The sequence below is a fragment of the Lissotriton helveticus genome, chromosome 5_1 (genome assembly GCF_964261635.1).
Source record: "Lissotriton helveticus chromosome 5_1, aLisHel1.1, whole genome shotgun sequence".
NCBI classification, from domain to species: domain Eukaryota; kingdom Metazoa; phylum Chordata; class Amphibia; order Caudata; family Salamandridae; genus Lissotriton; species Lissotriton helveticus.
The window spans coordinates 1,532,695,540-1,532,718,453 of record NC_136065.1 but is presented as its reverse complement, the minus strand read 5'-3'; the positions used below and the strand labels follow the sequence as shown (position 1 = coordinate 1,532,718,453).

The window sequence follows — 22,914 nt, the reverse complement described above, 5'->3', positions numbered from 1 at the left end:
GACCAGGTCACTGACCGTGCACAGACACTCGTCCAAATTCTAAATGCGTTTACATCTAATATTCGGTGTTTTCAATATTGTAGCATAGCAGCAGCAGCTAACTAATACTGCAAGTAATCTCTGTGACACCCTCCCATTTATCATATGTGAGGTCCAGTTTTGATCTAAAAGAAACTTTTTATGGATGTTGAATAAAACATAAACACAAGATATCTCTGTAAAATGTCAGTAATAGACTCTTGCACATCACCCACAAAATAAAATTCAAGGAAACCATATTTAAAGCAATCTGTTTAAGGATTGTTTAAGAAAGTAATCAGTGCAAGATTCTCTGCAGAGCAGAGCTGGCTCTTTCGGGGGACCTCCTGAAAGACATGGGGCTCTGAGCCAGAGCCCACTTTGCCATGCCTTAAAACGTCTCCGGTTGAAGATTCTCTTGTGTGGCCATAGGGCCCTGAGCACATCCTCATTGATAAGGCAGTCGTGAAGTGTGTGCGCCTTCCTACGCAGATTAGGAAGAGATGCTGACATGTTATTCCGAAACATAGGCTGGTCTGCCAACGCAGACCGAGAGGTGCGCACTTGCCCTTGAGCTATTTTGAATCATCCGTGTCCAGCCTGCCAGTACAGGCTGAAGGATGCACCCTGACACCTATGGCAATTGGGATAGGTGCCCGGCCTGCCAAATGTGGCTCATGAGCCCATATCTGCATCCCCGGTGCTCTGACATCCGGGACAGGCTTGCCATCACAGACCTGTGTCCGAATGCTTCCATCCATGGTGCTAGTGGCAAGGTGCCCGGTCTGCCGATGCAGGTCGGGTGTGTGCAATCACCACTGTAAGGGGTCAACCCATTTCCGACTGGCCCGGGCAGGGTCGTATGTTTTCACTATCTAGGAAGCCTGGTCTTCCCATAGGTTAACATGGGAAAATAAGTGGTTGACATTGCTTTGAGATACAAAAGTGGATCATGAGCAGCCTCATGATGTTTCCTATCAATGGATTTGCATTCCCAAACCTATTTCACTGGTAATGGGTTTTTGGCAGAACTCGCTTAGAAATGCCACTTGTAAAGTATGGACATTTCCATGCTCTAAGAGTCTTGGATACCATGCTGCCTGACCCCAGTGACTCCAGTGAACACTATGGGTCGGGGAGCACATCTGTGCATTCCCCAAGCGACAGCAATACTCTATGTGCATCCCATGGGAATGGAAGACCTCTGCCATTTGAGGACTGAATGGGATAGATTGAAAATAGAGGATTTGACACTTAGCCTCTAGGGCTCGACTATGACCCCACTAAAGATTAAGATATGACTTCCATTGCCCCATGGCAGGCAGGTCTACAATTTAGGGGAGGCATCTGTGGTTCAAATGTCCTAAACCACCCCAAACTTCAAAGACATATGATAGTATAATTATAGGTGCCATCCTTCAGTAAAAGGTGAGATATGCTTGTGAGGATATGGGACTAGAGAGCCCGGAGTATATGGTGGGCATTCCCAGAGGACTCTGCTGTGCACATAGAGGATAACTGCCCTAATAGTGGTTGGCCTGTGCCGAGGGCCTGCTGAAGTGTGGCGTGCTGAAGTGAGCTCTCCAAGTCTCCGACTGCGGGCCTCCTGTTCTCCCATGGATCTCAGGGGCATCAAAGATCTCCCTCAAGGGACGTACACTATCTGCCTGTGACATCTGGAGAGTGGTGCCCTCTCAAGGGCCTACCTCAGCTACTGAAATCCAACTGCTAGTGTGGTGTGAGTGTGGAAATAAGACTTGTATCTGGAGAACCAATTGTTTAGTGTGGAGCCCCAGAAATCTTGCCCGCATCTAAGGCGTGCGGTTCCTGCACTTCAGGCCCCTTGATACTCCTAAGAGTCTAGTGGTGATAAATGGATTCACTGGTTGCAGGACCTGCTTGGCCCACTTCATCAATTGTGATGCATTTCTCTTGTGTGACACGTCGACTGCCTGCTCATTGCTTGTGGTGTCTGATTTATATAGTGTAAAATTTGGAGGTAGGGGTGCATCCGTAGTTGCACATGAGGTAGAATGCTGCACCTCTTCTGAACTTGTGCCTGTGTGTGTGTGACCAGACTGGTCTGGTGCAAACGTATCATCGTGAATCAGACAATGTTCCTTGTTTCCTGGGAAGATAAGAATTGCACTCTTCACTGCGTTTGCGATTGGAAGTGCCTGGTGCAATCCATCTCAATGTTCATCTGTCACTGTGCCTCATTTCCACGTAGGTACTGTAGGAGAGTAGGGTCTGCAATCCTATGATCACCCAGATTTTTGCTTTTTGCTTCACTGGTTTACGACTTCCCTGGCTGTGGGCCTGCTAATCAGACCCACAGCCTAGCTGTTCTCTCTACTCCAAATTGTACCCAGGTACTGAATTGGCACTGGGCCCTCTCCAAGCCCCTGTACCCAGGGCTGAGGTGCACCCAGAAGTCTCCCAGGGGCTGCAGCATGTATTATGCCACCCCTGAGTGACTAACTAAATCAGACACAACTGGCTGCTTGACAGCTGGGGCAAGGTGGTGTAATCACCCTTTGCTATAGATATAGTATCCCTATATCTAAACCTAAAATGGACACATATATTCCTATCAGTCACTCCTATGGCAGGCCTTAACAATCCTGAAGGCAGAGTGCATGAAATAATGTGAAGTGGTGCTCTGGCATGAGCTGAGCCCGTTTGCAGCTTGCGGAACCAAGTCCTAATAGCTGTTCCATGATAACGCTATACCATATACTCTTAAGTGCATTATGTACCTCGCGGTCATATGCTAACTTTGGTATAACATTTTCAAAACATGTCGAGTAAGGTGTCATACGAATTGGAATACTAACCCCTCGCCAATTCTGGCGACGGGGTTAGCATTCCACCCTTCTAGAGGGACACGACATGTTGGTAACCTGTAACCCCGGTTAAAGTCAGACATAGCCTCAGCTCCACAAGATGGATGCTGCCACCGAGACACAAGTCTGCCCTCCTGCTGCTGGGAGTCCTCCCAGCCCAGGAGGCAAGGACAAAGGGTTTCCTGCCAGGGGCGGTGCCAGCACCGTCCCAGACAGGATTTTGTGTATCCTAGGTAGGCAGGGCTTTAGAGGAAGGTGACTGCAAGTGGCACCCCGGTGCTCACTATGCATAGGCCGGCTTGAACCAGTTCCAGAGGCACTCCAGCCCCTGATCTGGGGAAAAGCCCGGCAAAGGAGAGGGGTGTAACCACCCCCCTCCTAGTCCCATCCATAGGGCAGGACTTAGTCACGTGCCAGCCCCTTTTTGCAGGATAAAGGTAGGAACTGGCCCCCTTCCAAATCAGATCAATCTTTGAATCCTGAACCGACTTTCTACGAGAGGAACTCAAGACTCTTCCTAAGATTTCTCCCTTGTGACTAAGGAGTAGTCACCCTGCAGCAGCAGGCACCAACCAAGCATCGCGGTCTGCTGTAAGTCTCTCCTCCGGATCAAGACTGCCCAGCACGACGAGAACCAGCTTCCCTGGCACCTCTGACCTCAACCTGCATCATCAGCCCAGCTGTGATCCGTGGGTGTGACGAGACCTCGAGGGACCGGCCATCTTTGAAGACTGCACAACGCTTGTCCAGCACGACCACCGAGTGACCCTCGACTGAGTGCTTTGGGGTAAGAGAAGCCCCGACCCTGAGCAGCTCCAGCACCGAAGTTCAGCCCCCCTGCATCCACGAGATCTGCGTGGGGCCCTTCTGCTCTTTGCTGCCCACCGCATTGTCCAGGTCACTTGCCCGTTGGCTAGTAGCCCTCTCACGACGCTTCACGACGACAAACACCGCTGGTCTGGTTGCTCCAGACTAGCCCCTGCTCCCCTCCAAAAGAGGAGCACCCTGGACCCTCCTGGTCCACTCCAGACTCCATTTTAAGTCCACCGCGTGGGCTTGCATTTGCCAAGACTTGTTGCCCCAATCCTGGGTCCAGCGACGTCGACAGTAGATACCTTCGTGGGACAGCTCGCACCTCCATCCTGGTCGCCGACAACGCCTCCTGGTCCGAGAGACTGCAGAGCCCAGCAGCGCCCACTCACCTGGTCGAGGTGACTTCGTCCGGTGCCATCCTGGTGCCCACCTAAATCACTGGCTAGTGATTCAGAACTTGGTCCCCTCTGCTTACAGGTCTTCTTCTTCCCTGATCCAGGCTTGGATCACCACGAACTTCTTCACTGGCCGCCTGCCAGCAACTTCTTTCTTCAGGCTCCTGGTTCTTTAACGAGGGTTTCCGACGCAACTTGAACCCTATGCAGCCGCAGCCCCTGGGCTAGGTAAACTGAGTACTCCGGTGCTCCAGCATAGTCCAACACCCTAGGTGTTCGGATCCACTCTTGTTTTCGACCCACCTAGTCGGGTTCGCCCGAGAACAGTAACTTTGTGATTGCTAGTATCCATAGACTTGTTCCCGCATTACGCGTGAGAGTTCCCACTCTGCACACAGCGTCCCTAGGCCTCCAGCTTCTAATCCAAGGGTTCAGCATTGTAGGCCTAGCGTTTCTACAGTCTAGAAAAGTATTACTTACCTGCTAGTAACTTCGCATTCCACTTCTTGTGTATATGGTTTTTCGTGCCCCTCAGGCATTTGTGTAAATTGTGCGACTGTCAGTATTCCTCTAAGAGTTTTGTTGTGTGCTTAGCTCCCTGTCTCATAAAGAGCCAGGGTAGTCCTGTTATAAATAAATATACTTTATTTTTGATAACAACTTGTGTGGTGTCCTTTCACTTGGTGTTCAAGGGGTAATGTGATGGTAAAACAGCTGGCTTAACACGCCCTCTAGAGTTTAGCCTTAGACTGCTCGTATCCATGCTACTAGGATAGCTGGTCTATAAGGTTGACTTACAACCAATCATCAATAAGGGTTGTTTGGACTGATACATAGTGATCACTAGAATAGTGAGCACTGCATATCAGGCCAACTTCTCACATTGGTGAGCAGCGGTTGGGATTTGAGCTTGCTGTTGTTTTACCACACATATCCTAAGAATATCATTTGAAAGATCACATAAGTACTAAGGTACATATAACTTAGCTTAGAATACTCTGAGTTCTACTGAACCAGCTGTTGTAGCTCCTAGGGCATAGCACACCCTAAACTACAACTCTAGCAAGGGATCAGTAGGTAAACAAATAGTGTAGGTAAGTGCACCACTTACACCTCACTAGAAAAGCATGTCTACCCATGGAGAGTCTACTGAGACTCCCCTTGTGGCTAGTGACCCTCCACAGGTCAAATCAAGATATGCAGCTCTCAGTTTCCAGGAGATGAGACAAGTGTGTACCTCCAGGAAACTGAAACAGGGGTCTAACCCCACCATTCCCTTTCTGATAGGTCTCTTAGAGACATATGATGCGAGAAAAATTTCTCAGTTAGATGGGAATATGCCAGCCCTAGAGGGTACCATTGGAGATCCAGACCTCCTTGACACTGAAGACAGAGTTGAGGAGGAGGATCAAGAGGAACTCTCTGGGGATGAGGCAGACAAGAGGTCTGAGTTAGTCAGCAGACTTACTAGGGCCAACTTAGACCTACTTAGGGAAGGAGCTGGGGGACCCCCAGTGCTGACCCTAGTAAGGCCTAACCTTGGAGTTAGAAGAGATAGATCTCATTCTAGGGACTCCAATAGATCTCTGCACTCTAATGCCTCTTCTCAGAGGAGAAGGAATTCTCCCCAGAGGAGATTGACTTCCCCTCAGAGAATAGAGCATGAAGCAAGGATGAGACAGGCTAATCTGAGGATTGAAAGGGAAGAACTTGCCCTGGCCAAAGAGAAGCTTGCCTTTGCTAGAGAGCAGCAGATGAGTGGGGTAGTCCCCACTGGTGGCAGCAATCTCCCAAGAGATAAAGAGAAGGGTTTAGATACTAAACACCTGACAAAGATAGTGCCCCCCTTTAAACAAGGGGATGACATCCAGAAATGGATGGCTGCTTTGGAGAGGGCCTGCACTGTGCAGTGCATTCCCCAGAGTCAGTGGGCAGCTATACTGTGGCTCTCCTTTGATGGCAAAGGTAGAGATAAGCTCCTCACTACAAGAGTGGAGGATGCTAACAATTACCAGGTCCTGAAAAATACACTGGTTGATGGGTTTGGTTTAACCACTGAGCAGTACAGGTTGCTGTTCAGAGACACCCAGAAAACTCAGTCTCAGGACTGGTCTGACTTTGTGGATTGTGCCACTAAGGCTTTGGAGGGCTGGTTGCTGGGTAGCAAGGTTACTGATTACACAGGATTGTATAATCTTATGATGAGAGAACAGATTTTAAATAACTGCCAGAACCAGTTGTTGCACCAGCACCTTGTTGATTCAGATCTGACCTCTCCCCAAGAATTGGGAAAGAAGGCAGACAAATGGGTCAGAACAAGGATCAAGCAGAACCAGAACCAGAACCAGGGTGGTCAGAAGAAAGCAGACCAGAAGGGTAATACCAAGAGTGAACAAAATGACCAGAAGTCTTCAACAGGTCCCCAACAAACCAAAGAGGGTGGGGGTCAGGCTTCACAGCAGAAAAAGAAGACTCAAGAAGGCCAGTCAAGAAAGTGGTGCCAGTACTGTAAAAGTAAGTCTCACTGGTTTAGTGAGTGCACCAAAAGAGGAGGGCAAACTCCTACCACTACAGCCCCTAAGGCAACTGCACCCCCTAGTACAGTCAGTAGTGGTAGTGCACCTCCCAAGGGACTAGTTGGGTTAACCTTGGGAACTGAGGAGTCTGACAACTTAGTTGGCACACTCACTCAGGCTGTCCTTGTCTGTACAGGGGATATGGATATGTCCCCTGATGTCAGTCCCAATACTTTGGGCAAATACAGGCAGACACCTTTGATAAATGGCAAAATGGCTCAGGCCTATAGGGACACTTGTGCCAGTGTCACAATGGTGACACCTAACTTTGTGGACCCTGGACAGATCATGCCAGGTACAGATTTCCTGGTGACCAATGCCAGCAACGTCACTACCAGTCAAAGTATGGCGATTGTTGCTTTCTCCTGGGGAGGGGTAAGTGGCCAAAAGAAAGTTGTGGTTAGTTCAGACCTCCCAGTGGATTGTTTGTTGGGCAATGATTTGGAGTCATCACTATGGTCAGAAGTGGAGCAGAGGACTCACATGGAAATGTTAGGCTTGCCAGCACATGTGCTTGCTGTGACTAGGTCACAGGCCAGAAGATGCCCCACTGAACAGGTACTGGATCCTGGAACAATGGACCAGACACCTCCCAAGAAGAAGAGCAGTAGGGTTAAGGCATTGCCTTCCCCCTTGCCCCAGGTTGAGGATCAAGTCTCTGAGGAGGCTGATCTGAGAGAGCTGAGGGAAACTGAGCCTAAAGAGCTTGAACTTGATCAAGTTGAGTTTCTGGGGTCAGGGGGACCCTCCAGAGAAGACCTGGGGAAGGCACAGTTAGACTGCCCTTCCCTTGAACCCCTCAGACAGCAGGCTGCTGCTGAGGCTGCAGGGAATGCCACAGGTGCCCACAGGGTATACTGGGAAGATGGACTCCTGTACTCTGAGTCAAGAGACCCCAAGCCTGGTGCAACCAGGAGGCTGGTCATCCCCTTGTCTCAGAGGGGTTTCCTTCTCACCTTGGCCCATGAGATTCCCCTTGCAGGTCACTTAGGCCAGACAAAGACTTGGGACAGACTTGTCTCACACTTTCACTGGCCTCACATGAATGAGAATACCAAGGAGTTTTGTCGCTCCTGTGTCACTTGCCAAGCCAGTGGTAAGTCAGGTGGCACAACAAAGGCCCCCCTCATACCACTACCTGTGGTGGGGGTTCCCTTTGAAAGAGTGGGGATTGACATTGTTGGTCCAATGGAACCCCAGACAGCATCAGGGCACAAGTTTATACTGGTGGTGGTGGACCATGCCACCAGGTATCCTGAAGCTATTCCACTTAGGACCACTACAGCACCTGTAGTGGCAAGAGCCCTAGTTGGAGTGTTCTCCAGAGTGGGCTTCCCTAAGGAGGTTGTTTCTGACAGAGGTGCAAACTTCATGTCAGGATATCTGACTGCAATGTGGAAGGAATGTGGTGTCAACTACAAGTTCACCACACCCTATCATCCACAGTGTAATGGGCTTGTTGAAAGATTCAACAGGACCCTCAAAGGGATGATTCATGGACTACCTGAAAAGCTCAGGCGTAGATGGGATGTCCTGATACCCTGCCTCTTGTTTGCTTACAGAGAGGTCCCACAGAAGGGGGTTGGCTACAGCCCTTTTGAACTTCTGTATGGGCATCCTGTAAGAGGACCCCTGTGTTTGGTGAAGGAAGGATGGGAGAGGCCTCTCAAAAAGCCTGCAACCAACATAGTGGACTATGTACTTGGTCTCCGCTCCAGGATGGCTGAATACATGGAAAAAGCATCTAAAAACCTTGAGGCCAGCCAAGAACTCCAAAAAGCTTGGCATGACCAGAAGGCTGTCCTGACTGTGTACCAGCCTGGACAGAAGGTGTGGGTGCTGGAGCCAGTGGCCCCAGCAGCACTCAAAGACAAATGGTCTGGGCCCCACACCATCATTGAGCAAAAGGGAGAGGTCACCTACCTGGTGGACCTTGGAACTCCCAGGAGCCCCCTCAGGGTGCTCCATGTGAACAGGCTCAAGGCATATGTCGACAGGAAGGACATGAGCTTGCTCATGGCCACAGATGAGGGACAGGAGGAAGAGAGTGACCCTATCCCAGACCTGCTCACTTAGAATCCTGATGATGGATCAGTAGATGGTGTTGTCTTTTGTGGCAGCCTCTCTGAACATCAGCAACAGGATTGTAGACAAGTTCTGCAATCCTTTAGACATATGTTCTCTCTGACACCCAGTCAAACTGATTGGTGTACCCATGAAGTGGACACTGGAGACAGTCTGCCTGTCAAGAGTAAAATCTACAGACAGCCTGATCATGTCAGAGACTGCGTCAAGACAGAAGTGCAGAAAATGTTGGAGCTGGGAGTCATTGAGCCCTCAGATAGCCCTTGGGCTAGCCCAGTAGTTCTAGTGCCAAAGCCTCACACCCAGGGTGGTAAGAAAGAGATGAGGTTTTGCGTAGACTACAGAGGACTCAATGCAGTCACTAAGACTGATGGCCACCCAATACCAAGAGCAGATGAACTTATAGATAGATTGGCTTCTGCCAACTACTTAAGTACATTTGACCTGACAGCTGGGTATTGGCAAATCAGGTTAGCTGAGGAGGCCAAACCCAAGACAGCATTTTCTACCCCTGGTGGGCATTATCAATTTGTGGTAATGCCCTTTGGTTTGAAAAATGCACCTGCCACCTTCCAAAGGCTGGTGAATCAAGTTCTCACTGGGTTGGATGACTTCTGTGCAGCATATCTTGATGATATAGCTGTCTTTAGTTCCACCTGGGAGGACCACCTGGTCCACCTGAGGAAAGTGTTAGAGGCACTGCAAAAGGCAGGTCTCACTATCAAGGCCACTAAGTGCCAGATAGGGCAGACACAGGTTGTGTACCTGGGCCACCTTGTAGGTGGAGGCCAGGTTCAACCCTTGGAGAGCAAGATACAGGCCATCAAGGACTGGGCTCCTCCAACCACCCAGACTCAGGTTCGAGCTTTCTTGGGCCTGACTGGTTACTATAGGAAATTTGTAAAGAATTATGGGTCCATTGTGACTCCACTTAATGACCTGACAAGTAAAAAGATGCCAAAGAAAGTTCAGTGGACAGCAAGCTGTCAGAAAGCATTCAATGACCTAAAGCAGGCCATGTGCACAGCACCTATCCTAAAGAGTCCAGATTACTCCAAGACCTTCATTGTCCAAACAGATGCTTCTGAGTTGGGTGTGGGAGCTGTTCTATCTCGGCTGAATTTTGATGGTAACGACCAGCCCATTGCTTTTATTAGCAGAAGGCTGACCCCCAGAGAGAAAAATTGGTCAGCTATTGAGAGGGAGGCCTTTGCTGTGGTGTGGGCCCTGAAAAAGTTGAGGTCATACTTGTTTGGCACTCACTTTAAGATTCAGACCGACCATAAGCCCCTCTTATGGCTAAATCAGATGAAGGGTAAAAACCCCAAACTACTTAGGTGGTCCATTTCCCTACAGGGGATGGATTTTACAGTGGAGCATAGACCTGGTACTGATCATGGCAATGCTGATGGGCTCTCCAGGTATTTCCACTTAGAGCAAGAAGACTCACCTGGTCAAGGTTAGCTTATTGTCCCAAAGTTTGGGGGGGGGGGGTCATGTAGGAGAGTAGGGTCTGCAATCCTATGATCACCCAGATTTTTGCTTTTTGCTTCACTGGTTTACGACTTCCCTGGCTGTGGGCCTGCTAATCAGACCCACAGCCTAGCTGTTCTCTCTACTCCAAATTGTACCCAGGTACTGAATTGGCACTGGGCCCTCTCCAAGCCCCTGTACCCAGGGCTGAGGTGCACCCAGAAGTCTCCCAGGGGCTGCAGCATGTATTATGCCACCCCTGAGTGACTAACTAAATCAGACACAACTGGCTGCTTGACAGCTGGGGCAAGGTGGTGTAATCACCCTTTGCTATAGATATAGTATCCCTATATCTAAACCTAAAATGGACACATATATTCCTATCCATCACTCCTATGGCAGGCCTTAACAATCCTGAAGGCAGAGTGCATGGAATAATGTGAAGTGGTGCTCTGGCATGAGCTGAGCCCGTTTGCAGCTTGCGGAACCAAGTCCTAATAGCTGTTCCATGATAACGCTATACCATATACTCTTAAGTGCATTATGTACCTCGCGGTCATATGCTAACTTTGGTATAACATTATCAAAACATGTCGAGTAAGGTGTCATACGAATTGGAATACTAACCCCTCACCAATTCTGGCGACGGGGTTAGCAATCCACCCTTCTAGAGGGACACGACATGTTGGTAACCTGTAACCCCGGTTAAAGTCAGACATAGCCTCAGCTCCACAAGATGGATGCTGCCACCGAGACACAAGTCTGCCCTCCTGCTGCTGGGAGTCCTCCCAGCCCAGGGGGCAAGGACAAAGGGTTTCCTGCCAGGGGCGGTGCCAGCACCGTCCCAGACAGGATTTTGTGTATCCTAGGTAGGCAGGGCTTTAGAGGAAGTTGACTGCAAGTGGCACCCCGGTACTCACTATGCATAGGCCGGCTTGAACCAGTTCCAGGGGCACTCCAGCCCCTGATCTGGGGAAAAGCCCGGCAAAGGAGAGGGGTGTAACCACCCCCCTCCTAGTCCCACCCATAGGGCAGGACTTAGTCGCGTGCCAGCCCCTTTTTGCAGGATAAAGGTAGGAACTGGCCCCCTTCCAAATCAGATCAATCTTTGAATCCTGAACCGACTTTCTACGAGAGGAACTCAAGACTCTTCCTAAGATTTCTCCCTTGTGACTAAGGAGTAGTCACCCTGCAGCAGCAGGCACCAACCAAGCATCGCGGTCTGCTGTAAGTCTCTCCTCCGGATCAAGACTGCCCAGCACAACGAGAACCAGCTTCCCTGGCACCTCTGACCTCAACCTGCATCATCAGCCCAGCTGTGATCCGTGGGTGTGACGAGACCTCGAGGGACCGGCCATCTTTGAAGACTGCACGACGCTTGTCCAGCACGACCACCGAGTGACCCTCGACTGAGTGCTTTGGGGTAAGAGAAGCCCCGACCCTGAGCAGCTCCAGCACCGAAGTTCAGCCCCCCTGCATCCACAAGATCTGCGTGGGGCCCTTCTGCTCTTTGCTGCCCACCGCGTTGTCCAGGTCACTTGCCCGTTGGCTAGTGGCCCTCTCACGACGCTTCACGACGACAAACACCACTGGTCTGGTTGCTCCAGACTAGCCCCTGCTCCCCTCCAAAAGAGGAGCACCCTGGACCCTCCTGGTCCACTCCAGACTCCATTTTAAGTCCACCACATGGGCTTGCATTTGCCAAGACTTGTTGCCCCAATCCTGGGTCCAGCGACGTCGACAGTAGATACCTTCGTGGGACAGCTCGCACCTCCATCCTGGTTGCCGACAACGCCTCCTGGTCCGAGAGACTGCAGAGCCCAGCAGCGCCCACTCACCTGGTCGAGGTGACTTCGTCCGGTGCCATCCTGGTGCCCACCTAAATCACTGGCTAGTGATTCAGAACTTGGTCCCCTCTGCTTACAGGTCTTCTTCTTCCCTGATCCAGGCTTGGATCACCACGAACTTCTTCACTGGCCGCCTGCCAGCAACTTCTTTCTTCAGGCTCCTGGTTCTTCAAGGAGGGTTTCCGACGCAACTTGAACCCTATGCAGCCGCAGCCCCTGGGCTAGGTAAACTGAGTACTCCGGTGCTCCAGCATAGTCCAACACCCTAGGTGTTCGGATCCACTCTTGTTTTCGACCCACCTAGTCGGGTTCGCCCGAGAACAGTAACTTTGTGATTGCTAGTATCCATAGACTTGTTCCCGCATTACGCGTGAGAGTTCCCACTCTGCACACGGCGTCCCTAGGCCTCCTGCTTCTAATCCAAGGGTTCAGCATTGTAGGCCTAGCGTTTCTACAGTCTAGAAAAGTATTACTTACCTGCTAGTAACTTCGCATTCCACTTCTTGTGTAAATGGTTTTTCGTGCCCCTCGGGCATTTGTGTAAATTGTGCGACTTTCAGTATTCCTCTAAGAGTTTTGTTGTGTGCTTAGCTCCCTGTCTCATAAAGAGCCAGGGTAGTCCTGTTATAAATAAATATACTTTATTTTTGATAACAACTTGTGTGGTGTCCTTTCACTTGGTGTTCAAGGGGTAATGTGATGGTAAAACAGCTGGCTTAACACACCCTCTAGAGTTTAGCCTTAGACTGCTCGTATCCATGCTACTAGGATAGCTGGTCTATAAGGTTGACTTACAACCAATCATCAATAAGGGTTGTTTGGACTGATACATAGTGATCACTAGAATAGTGAGCACTGCATATCAGGCCAACTTCTCACAGGTACGGAATTGAAACTCTCCGTGTTTGAAATCTAAAGTGGCTGCTGCGACTCATGCCGATGCGCACCAGATGCTGAACCCGGATTGTCTGGCACAACCCTGATCCTTGCAACCCTTTAGGAAGGCCTTATAACAATGATAGGCTCAATTGTGTTACTCCCTATTCACTGGTTGTCCCCTTGTTGACCCTCATCAGAGCGGACCAACTGCCCTCTCCACACCTGACCCTTACCGAAGACATCTTGGTGCCAGGTAGTAGCAAGAGAGATTGACTGGGTTAAAGGGACACTTCCAAGACAGTTCGGAAACAGGTCAAGAGACTGCGAGACTCCATGGTGTTTTGAGACCTGTGGGTGAACTTCCAGAGTGGCTGATGAACTCCCCTTGTTTACGTCTACCTCCCAATTAACACTGCTACATTATTCCACCTGCTTTCCAAGGACCCAGACTAAGGGTGATTTTGGCTGTGTGCGGCCCAGTGTCTGGGAGGCGGTGTTGGTTATCTTCTATCCGGTGGTATAGGACCATCAAGGTGAACTAGAGGGTGGAAGAAGGCTGGGGCCACACAGTATGCAGGTGCGACAAGTGTATAAGAGCAGGCCTTAGAAAATGGCTGACAACTGTTGTGCCATGTAGCAGTGCGGAGTGAGTGTGAGTGAACGCCTGTGATTCACAAGACTGCCAGCGATGTCACGTTATATGCTTATTTTATGCCAAAAGCACAATGCATTTGACATTGAGCTTACCCGGGTGGATCAGGCCCGTGATGCTGCTAAAAAGTGTTCCATTTTCATGTATGTACATATTTTTTATACTGTGACCTGCATAAGGGTGCTCTCTCGCTATTTGGCGGGGAGGGGGGGTTTTGATTAGGAATTGTCCACAGTGTGCATACTATTGATATCATAACAATGCTAGTGGGCCTAGTACTGCTAGTTATATTTTCAAATGTGTCCTATGCCCAACAGTATATGATGTTCATGTTACAATGATTGAATATGTGTGTTGAATATAAACATTTTTACATACATCCTGTGTGAAGCCTCCTTTGTGACGCCCAGTGTATTTATTACGCGGGACTGCTGTGCCTTTGCTTTACATATCGCCTCTGATATAAGCCTGACTGTTCAGTGCCAAGCTACCCAAGGGTGAGCATGGGTTGTACAGTGAGTGTAATCAGCTGCCCTTTACGGGAGCAGTAGGTTCTGCTAGACTAGGGGAATCCCTTCATCCAACCAGACACTTCCGGTTCCAACAGGAGAAAACTTAAAGCATAAAAATTGTTGTGCTCCTATAAGTATGTTTGTTACACGAAAGTTAGCATTAGACCTTTACACAGAATACGATGTTTTGTGGTTTGGTGTATATTTATTCAGAAGCTGTTGAGGTATTTGCTGGACTTTGAAGAGTTAAATGATATATATGTTTTTAGCATTAATTTGCAGACAGTCCGAATGCCTAAATATGAAGGGAGTTTGAAGACTCAAATATAAAATATTAACAAGCCCAATTAGGTGAGGGAACATTTTCTACCGTCACAAAACAAGACCCACAGACCATTGGACGGGTCAGGAATCCAGATTATCTACAGGATTGCGATTGCAGGCTGACAGGTGCTAAAGTCTGAAAAGGAGGGTGCTCTGCCCCAGGGACAATGTAGGGGTTCTCAGAAGGACAGGTACTCATGCATAAAATTAAAAAGCATGATTTTGTTGTGGGGTTCACAGATTTATATATTTTAATTTGATACAGAATATCTACTGCATAGATATTATATATATATATATATATATACATACACATATTAAAACTCTACAAAGATAGCATGTGTTTGTGTATGCATGCACTCATGTATAGGGCACATTTGCCAATACTTTGATTGCTAGCTTGCTTTCTCTTTGATTTAGTTTGGCTGAAAAGAGCTATTTACAGCCTTATAATTATTGATGACTCATACTGGATGTGGGTGGTTCTCAGAAAGAACAAATTCGCCCAGACCTTTTTCTGTGGTGCTTTTGTATCTGCACATTGTGCTCTGCCGTCGAGCCTGCCACATACCTCCACATGCATGGGTGGACAATAAGCTTGAAATGCCATTAGTTCTCAAAGCAGAGGTGGTGGAGTCTCTGAAAGCGTTTCCGCACTGAGTGCGCAGTCCGACTGTGCAGGAGCACCATCTACACTGAGCAGAAGGCATAGGACTCTCTCCGTGAGTGGAGGTCCAGCGGGTCCCTCATCCTGCGCTGCTAGCCGAAGGTCGTGTGCGCATACAGGTAAGAATATTGGAGACTATACAGTGGGAGCTACCTGGTACGTCAGGGAAGGGGTCATTGTATATAGGTGAGGACTGGTTGGAGAAAGGTCATGTGGTTATTGTGCCCCAGCCACACAGGTGGTTTTCATGCAATGTGAGACACTGGGGCAGAAGCCACCCCTGGGGGACTTGCCATTTCAATTGCAGAAGGTTGTTTAGTGCAAGAGATTAGGGACTGAGGTACTGCAGTTACATTTGCAAAAGGTTGTTGCAAATTGCACACTGACCTTTTGTGAATGGAATCAGATTTTGTGAACTGACCTTTATACTATTTGGTCAGTTCATAAAATCTCCATTTACAGGGGGTCATAAAACCAACCTACCTAATTCATATTCATTAGTCAGGTCGTAATGTGCAATCCCCCAGTGACTGGCTGCAGGGGTTAGCAGACCATCATCCCTGTGTTTGCATTCCCAAATGAGAAACTTTTTTTTAAAAGCAGGCAAAGTGCTTTTAATGAACCAGAGCTGTTTTAAAACAACAACAACCATTTTCCCTTCTGTGAAACCCAATGCCCAAATTCCTTTTGTGAATCAGTTACCAACTACTTTCAGAAGGTCGGTCCGTGTCTTAGCATGGCATTTTGGGATTTGCGCATTGCAATTTACTGCTTTTAAACTAGAAATTGATTTGTCAGTTTAACATTTTTGAATCTTTTAAATGTGTAAAATTTGAATTGAACTGACCCCTGCTTTTTAGTTTGGGACTTCATGAGGGGGAAGCGCGCGTCACACGGAAGGGAGGAGAAAGGAGCCTTCTGGTTGGATAACTAGAGACGCCATTTTTGTGGTTGTGCGTGCTCTCATGGTCGCCGGACCTTATGCTTAAAAGCAGACACGCTGCGCGGACGCGACAATAGACGGTCAGTCCATGTCTTAGAGCGGCAGTTTTTGAATCTGCACATTGCACTTTAGTGCTTTTAAATTAGAAATTGGTTTGTCAGTTTAAAAATTGTAATCTTTTAAATGTGTAAAATTTAAATTGTACTTACCACTGCTCTTTATTTCGGGCTTTGTGAAGGGGAAGTTGCCCTTCACAGGAAGGGAGGAGAAAGGAGCCTTCCGGGCGGACAACTAGGCGCCATTTTTTTGGTTGTGCATGCTCTAGTGGCCGTTGTGGCTCATGCTCAAAAGCAGACTCGATAAGCCGACGCAACAGTAGAAGGTCAGTCCATGTCTTAGCATGGCTTTTTTTGGATCTACATATTGCACTTTACTGCTAGTAAATTAGAAATATGTTTATCAGTTTTAAATTTTAGAATCTTTTAAATGTCTAACATTTGAATTGTACTTACCACTGCTCATTAGTTTGGGGCTTCGTGAGGGGGACGTTGTGCTTCACAGGCAGGGAGGAGAAAGGAGCCTTCCGGTCAGACAACTAGAGCCGCCATTTTGTGGTTGTGCGTGCTTTAGTGGGCGCCAGGGCTTATGCTCAAAAGCAGACACGCTAAGCGGACATGCAGTGGATGCGCACAGTGGGCATGCCAATAGCGCGGCAAAGGCAAGCCCGTCTGTACTCATTTGCGTCTCAGAAGCGGCCGGCGCCAGCCACGCTGCCCGCAAGCACTCGGTTGGTAATATCTGTATTAGATACAGTAGAGCTGCACTGCTGGGTCTCGGACCGACCACCAAATGCCAAACATAGCCTAGGGCCCCTTTGTGGGAGTTAAATGTCAGTTGCCCAGACTGTGACTTTCATCACACGTGTGGCAGTGGAAAACATAGGGGTACTCTGTAAGAAAAATGTTATCCCAGTGCATGCTGCACTGATTAATGCACGCTCAATGTAAAAACACGCAAACCATATCTACGACCTCTTAGAGGAAAGTAGACTCAATTTCCTATGTATAACAGAAACCTGGCTATCAGACTAATTGATCCCCATCAATGCCAACACCTTACCTAAGGGCTTCAAAATCTATAAAAAAAAGATTGGCAAAGGGGAGGTGGACTAGCAGTCATCCTCAGATAAGAATGGGGTTTCAAGACATAGAGGTTGATGACTTGTTGGATGCAGAAGCCATGGGTTTTTGTATTTCCTGATCACACCAACACTCAGTAGCTGGAGTTCTAACCTGTAGGCCACCAGGTCCAGCTGGCTCTTTCCAGAAATCACTTGATAAAGCCATTATTAAATCTATATGTGGTGAAACCAACACATCTAGGAGGTCACACACTGGACCAAGTTTGCTCCAATGTGGTAATACAGATAGAGGATCCACAACCACTGTCTTGGTCGGATCACCCTTTAAGCAGTTTTTCCTGGCAACGGCCAGTAAAACAGGATGAAATATTGAAAAATTGCACTTATATAGCGCGTAACTACCCGGAGGCCTTGCAGCGCTTTAGACTGATTATTTATAGCGGGCACCGGGTAGGTCAGCACGTTTGTGCATACAAGTGCGTTTTTCGAGCCTTTCTGAAAGAAATGAGATTGTTGTTTTCTCGGAGGGAAAGGGGCAGGGAGTTCCAAAGTTTGGCCGCAGTATGGGAAAAGGAACGACCACCCCAGCGAACCTTGTTAATTTTTGTTGTGATTACAAGCTGAAGAGAGCCAGAGCGTAAAGCTCTGGACGGTGCATAAGGCGTAACCACAGGATGGAGAATTGCCGGGCCAGTGCGATGGAATGATTTGTGAACTATACACATGGCCTTAAACTGCACTCTAGCCGCCACCGGGAGCCAGTGAAGATCTTTCAGAGCTTTCCTAGCTGACTGCCGGCGGGGGATGTTGTACAAGAGCCGTGCAGCACAGTTTTGTATGACTTGAAGCCTGTGAGTAACTGCTACCGGGGCTCCTAAATAAAGCGCGTTCCCATAATCCAGGCGAGAGAGAATCAGGGCCTGGACCATGACTCTCCTGGCCTGGAATGGGAGTAAAGGGAGCACCTTACGGAGCATTTTCATCAGCCCTATGCAAGTAGAGGCAGTTTTTGTAGCTTGGGCTGAGAGATCAAGCGCCTTGTCTAGCCAAATCCCCAGACTCTTGATCTGAGCTTTGGGAAGGGGGGGCAGGCCAAGACATGGGGGCCAAATGGATGCAAGGGCAGATGGAGAGGAATTGCCCAACAGCATAATGTCTGTTTTCTCCCCGTTTAATTTAAGACAGGAAGATTGCATCCATCTGGCAATAGCCTCTAGACAGGGACCTAGGTTGGAGGACGACCCCTCGGATCATCCCTGAGTGGTCTGACCTGTAATGGGAAAGCTTTTAATAAAATAGATTTGCTGGAATTTTCGAATTTCCTAAAACAACACATCCAGATTTATCTGACATATTGAATGAGGATGTCATGAATTATGATAACTGGATTAGAAAAGCTGCAGAACTGGCTCCTGTCCTGCGGAGCAGAGTACACAGAAATACGCCTTCCAGTACATGGTTCTAGGCTGCCCTCAAAATAAAGAAAAAACTCTGCAAGGCACTTGACCGTAAACGGAGGCAGGGTTATAACTCAGCTGAAAAAGAGACCTTCAAACTAGTACAAAAGGTATACTATTTGGCTGTGATTAAAGCTAAACAAGCTTACTTCGAGGAGTGCACGAAAGGCAGGAAACAGATAAAAAAAATGTACTCTATAGTAAAGAGTTTTTTTACCCCGTTTTCGTGCACTTATTCTCAGACAGCCTTAGTCGACTGGTGTGAAAAGATGGTAATCTCTTTCACTAACAAGATTTAAAGTATTCAAGCCACCCTTGTAGTAGGTCGGCTACCAGAGGTCGACTCCGAGATCATACAGCATACTAGGAAGATTCCAATGGCCTGGAAAAATCTGAATATCTTTGAAACTATCTCGTTGGACTGCTCTTTGAGGGCTCTTAAAGCTGTCAAATCGGACTCCCCTAAAGACCCATGCTGCCTTAAACTTTTGGCATTCGGGGCGGATACTATCAATCCGGTGGCAAACTGGATTCTAATAACTCAATAAGGACAACTGCAGTCTCTAGTGCATAGAAGCAGATGATGATCCTTCCAATTATAAAAATGCCAGCTGAGGGCCCTGCCATCCTGGCCAACTATAGGCCTATCTCCTTGCTACCAGCCTTATCTAAATTCTAGAGAGGCTGGTGACTATACAACTGTCAAACTTCTTGGATTGAAATAAGTTAATTCATCCACGTCAATCAGGCTTCAGAGCCACCTATATCATAGAAACTGTACTGGTTGAGGTATCAGCATATATTAAAGTAACCCTAGATGGGGGGGGAGTGGCAGTATTGATCATGCTGGACCTATCGGCGGCCATTGGTACGGTACCCCAACCCGCTGCTGCTTGACAGTCTCAAGGCCATTGGAGTATCAGGGCTAGTGTTGGGCTGGCTAACGTCACATTTTTACCGGATAAAAGCCAGCAAGTTTGGATTGCTCGCTGCTTGGCCAGTCCACGAGAAGTGGATGCAGGTGTCCCCCAGGGCTCGGCTTTGAGTCCAAAGCTCTTCAATTTATATCTCAATTCCCTCGCATTTCTAGCAGGAGAACCTGGAGCGAAAGTGATGTCTCTATGCGGCTGACACACAACTGCTTTTCTCCTGGAAAAAGGGATCTGAGCTGAAGGACACACACATTAAAACCTGCCTAATGCAGTCTTCCACTGGCTAGCCATAGCTCAACTCAAATATAATGAGGAAAAAACGTCTTTGGAACATTCCCACCAAACTTCTGGCTAACTTTTTTGACCAGGCGATGCCCCCCCACCGTACCCCAGAAAGACTTAGTAAAAAACCTAGGAATAACTTTTGACAATGGACTATCATTTTGTCCTCAAGTCAAAAGGTTGGTAGGCATATGCTTCAGGATTATGAGATCCCTCAAGAAATGTTTGCTCTTGTTATCCTTCTCAGCGAAGAAAACAGTCATCCAGGTATTAATAACATCTAGAATAGGCTCTGGCAATGCACTGTACTTGGGCATACTGGAGTACTTAATGGACAAACTGCAAGTGATCCAGAAAGCGCCAGGTCGCCTCATGCTAAACGTGCCAAGAAGGCTTCACATCAGTTCACATTTGTGGAGACTCCACTGGTTGCCCATCAGGGAAATGTAAGGCTCTGACATTGATACATGATGTTTTGAATCAGACAGGGCTTGATTCCTTTCGAGCTAGATTTAGCTTCTACATCCCTACTAGACTTTTACAATCTACCAACAAATTCCTGGCAGCGATCCCAAAAGTTCAGCTTCAAAGATCAGGTGGTACATCATTAACATTTCTGGTCGCATCAGCATGGAATCGGCTCCAGTTGGAGCTACGCTCCATGAGTAATTAGTGTTGGTTAAGAAGAAACTGAAAACCTGGTTCTTTGAGCCAGTCTAATTCTCTCCCTGCTATGTATGCGTCAGGACATTCCTGGGAGTAGCTGTGTGCAATATAAATAGCCTATCTTATCATATCATTTGAAGAGTTAACTGGTCAATGGTCTGTGACTGGAATTGGTGTTGCAAACAATTGATACACTAGTGACTCACATATTCTTAGAAGCACCCCTTTCAAAATGTGGTTTGGTATAGGTTGTAAAACATATTTTCTGAGCTGGAAAAACTTGCCCGACTCGTAAAAGGAGTTATGTAGATAACAAATAGGATTTTGTAGTCACAAACTCAACAATTTGGGATTGTAATTTTTGCAATTCCATAATCCTTTCGTACATCTGATCTGACCCTATTTCTATTCTTTTTTCTATTTTAATTTATAACGTGTGTGGATACCCAAACGAGTATGCAGAAAGCCAGTTCTGGATAATGACACAAATTGGAGGAAGGAGAACTTGGCAGTCTGATAAGTCTGTGTCCTATGAGCATATTAGAATTGTATGTAGGGCCGTGGGTAGGAGACATGGGCATGGCTCTAGGTTTATAAATGTTGGGTATGATGCTGGGGGTGGGGTCAATTCCATCCATATTAAAAGGTCGCACTTTGCAGGTGAAGAGTTATACATTTTTCATATAAGCCATGCTTTGCCAGACTGGGTTAATTCTGGTCAGATGTGTTAACTTCTCAATCGCTCCCTATAGCAAGGAACCATTTGATACATCTGGCCGATGCTTCCTTCCTATAGGGGGCGATTGAGAAGTTATCTCATCTGACCACCAAGCAGGTGGGGACCACCAGAACTTATTTTTTGGGGACCAGCATAAATTTTTCCGCTTTAGACTTCAACCCAGAGCTAATAAGAAATACACAGAAGGCACAGGAGGAAAAAGACGGAAAACAATGACAATAAAAGAAAGATGGGATGAAAGCGAACCTGAAGAGTGAGATAAAGTGGTGGGGGTGTCTGGTGGTGGATAAAAGAGGCACGAGGTGGAATCTGGGCTACGCTGCCTTGGTGTTTGGCACCCTGACATTTGATAGCACTGAAAAACGTTGGACCCTGCAGTTATCCTTTTAAAGATAATCACTGCCATCTACATAGTGCACAAAATCTTTTGTCCTCTGTGGGGGTCATATTGTCAAGGTTTTTCATTTGTCCTCCTGGATGCTTGAATTGCAAGAACCTCCCTCAGAATAGTTTGAGCCCCTCGGCTTCCAAACCAGTCATTTTCGCTCCGACCCTCACCGTGGCTTTGTTTCAAGGTACATCGATTTGAAATCGAGAAAGCCCAGGCACACAACCTTCCTCGAGGATGACACCGGAAAAACAAAACACATGAGAGAGGGAGAGACGACAGCGTCGGATTTAATTACCTCCTCTGCCGCAGTTGGGTTTTATCTTATCGTGCAAAAAGGCCCAGGAATAGAAAGTTTCCCGTGGCTCGGCAAAGCGAGGCTGGGACGCTGGCTGCACGCGGAGGCTGCAGGACGCTGGCGGGCGACGGCGCGCGCGCAGGCGGAGCAGCACCTTGTCTCGCGGGTGATGAGGCCCCGCGCTGGCGCGCAGGATGTATTTTTATGATTTTATTTTTGAATGGAAGGCTCAGTCTCAGGTGGGAAGGCCTCGGTGAGATCGAGAGCGGAGTGCGGGGGCCCTGTGCCCGGGGCACCGCAGCCAGCTCAGCCGGAGTCCGGGTGCCATGCTGCAGAGGTGACTCAAAGTTCCACCCAGTGGGCCCGTCCCTGAATTTGGACCAGTGAAACCACCTCGCGACTGCCCCAGACGCTGGGCACGATGCAGGCGCCGCACTGGCCTTGTGGAGCACTTCTGTCAGTGCCCATTCTCCACCGGGTACCGGAGCACCAGAGCCCTTGCCCGGCCAGGCCGAGGAGGCTGGCATGACGGGGAGGAAGCCGCATGCGGGCACTGCCTGCTTTGGCATCGTCACCCGCAGATTTCGCAGCATTTTCCGGCACTTTCCTAAGTCCAGGTCTTGGTCGGAGGGACTGCAGCTGCTCCGATCCCCGAGCCGCGAGCTGCGACCCCTCGGAGGTACGTAACGGCTCGAGACCTTCTAGACTTTTATATGCTGTTTTTTTCAACCTAAACAAAAATGCCTTATAATATTGTACGATACTGTAAAAGTACATCACTTAGTTGGCTGTTATTAATATTTCATGAGCAGAAGTGTTTTCGAAACGCACAGTTCACTGAAATAGTGCAGTCTGTATGTCCGAATTATACTCGACTGTATACTCCCCCTAATATTGCAGACGATAATATAGAGTATCGCAGCACAGTATACTAAACTAAATTAAGTATACATCACTGTGATAAACAAATATACTCACATA

The 22,914-nt window shown here is 48.2% G+C and overlaps 1 protein-coding gene and 1 long non-coding RNA gene across 4 annotated transcripts in view; one reads left to right on the top strand and one right to left on the bottom strand.

Annotated features, from left to right (window-relative positions):
* Window positions 1-22,914, top strand: part of RASSF5 (Ras association domain family member 5) — a 353,379-nt gene that overhangs the window by 100,244 nt on the left and 230,221 nt on the right. Inside the window, exon 1 of one of the 3 annotated variants that reach the window (XM_078644572.1) lies at window positions 22,049-22,612. The exons of the other annotated variants lie outside the window; for them this stretch is intronic. Within the exon in view, the coding sequence (XP_078500698.1) occupies window positions 22,459-22,612 (154 nt within the window). The 5' untranslated portion in view covers window positions 22,049-22,458. Of the gene's footprint in view, window positions 1-22,048; window positions 22,613-22,914 lie in introns of those variants that run through there. 3 annotated transcript variants of the gene reach the window in all.
* Window positions 1-22,914, bottom strand: part of LOC144755537 (uncharacterized) — a 338,243-nt gene that overhangs the window by 158,358 nt on the left and 156,971 nt on the right. The window lies entirely within an intron of this gene.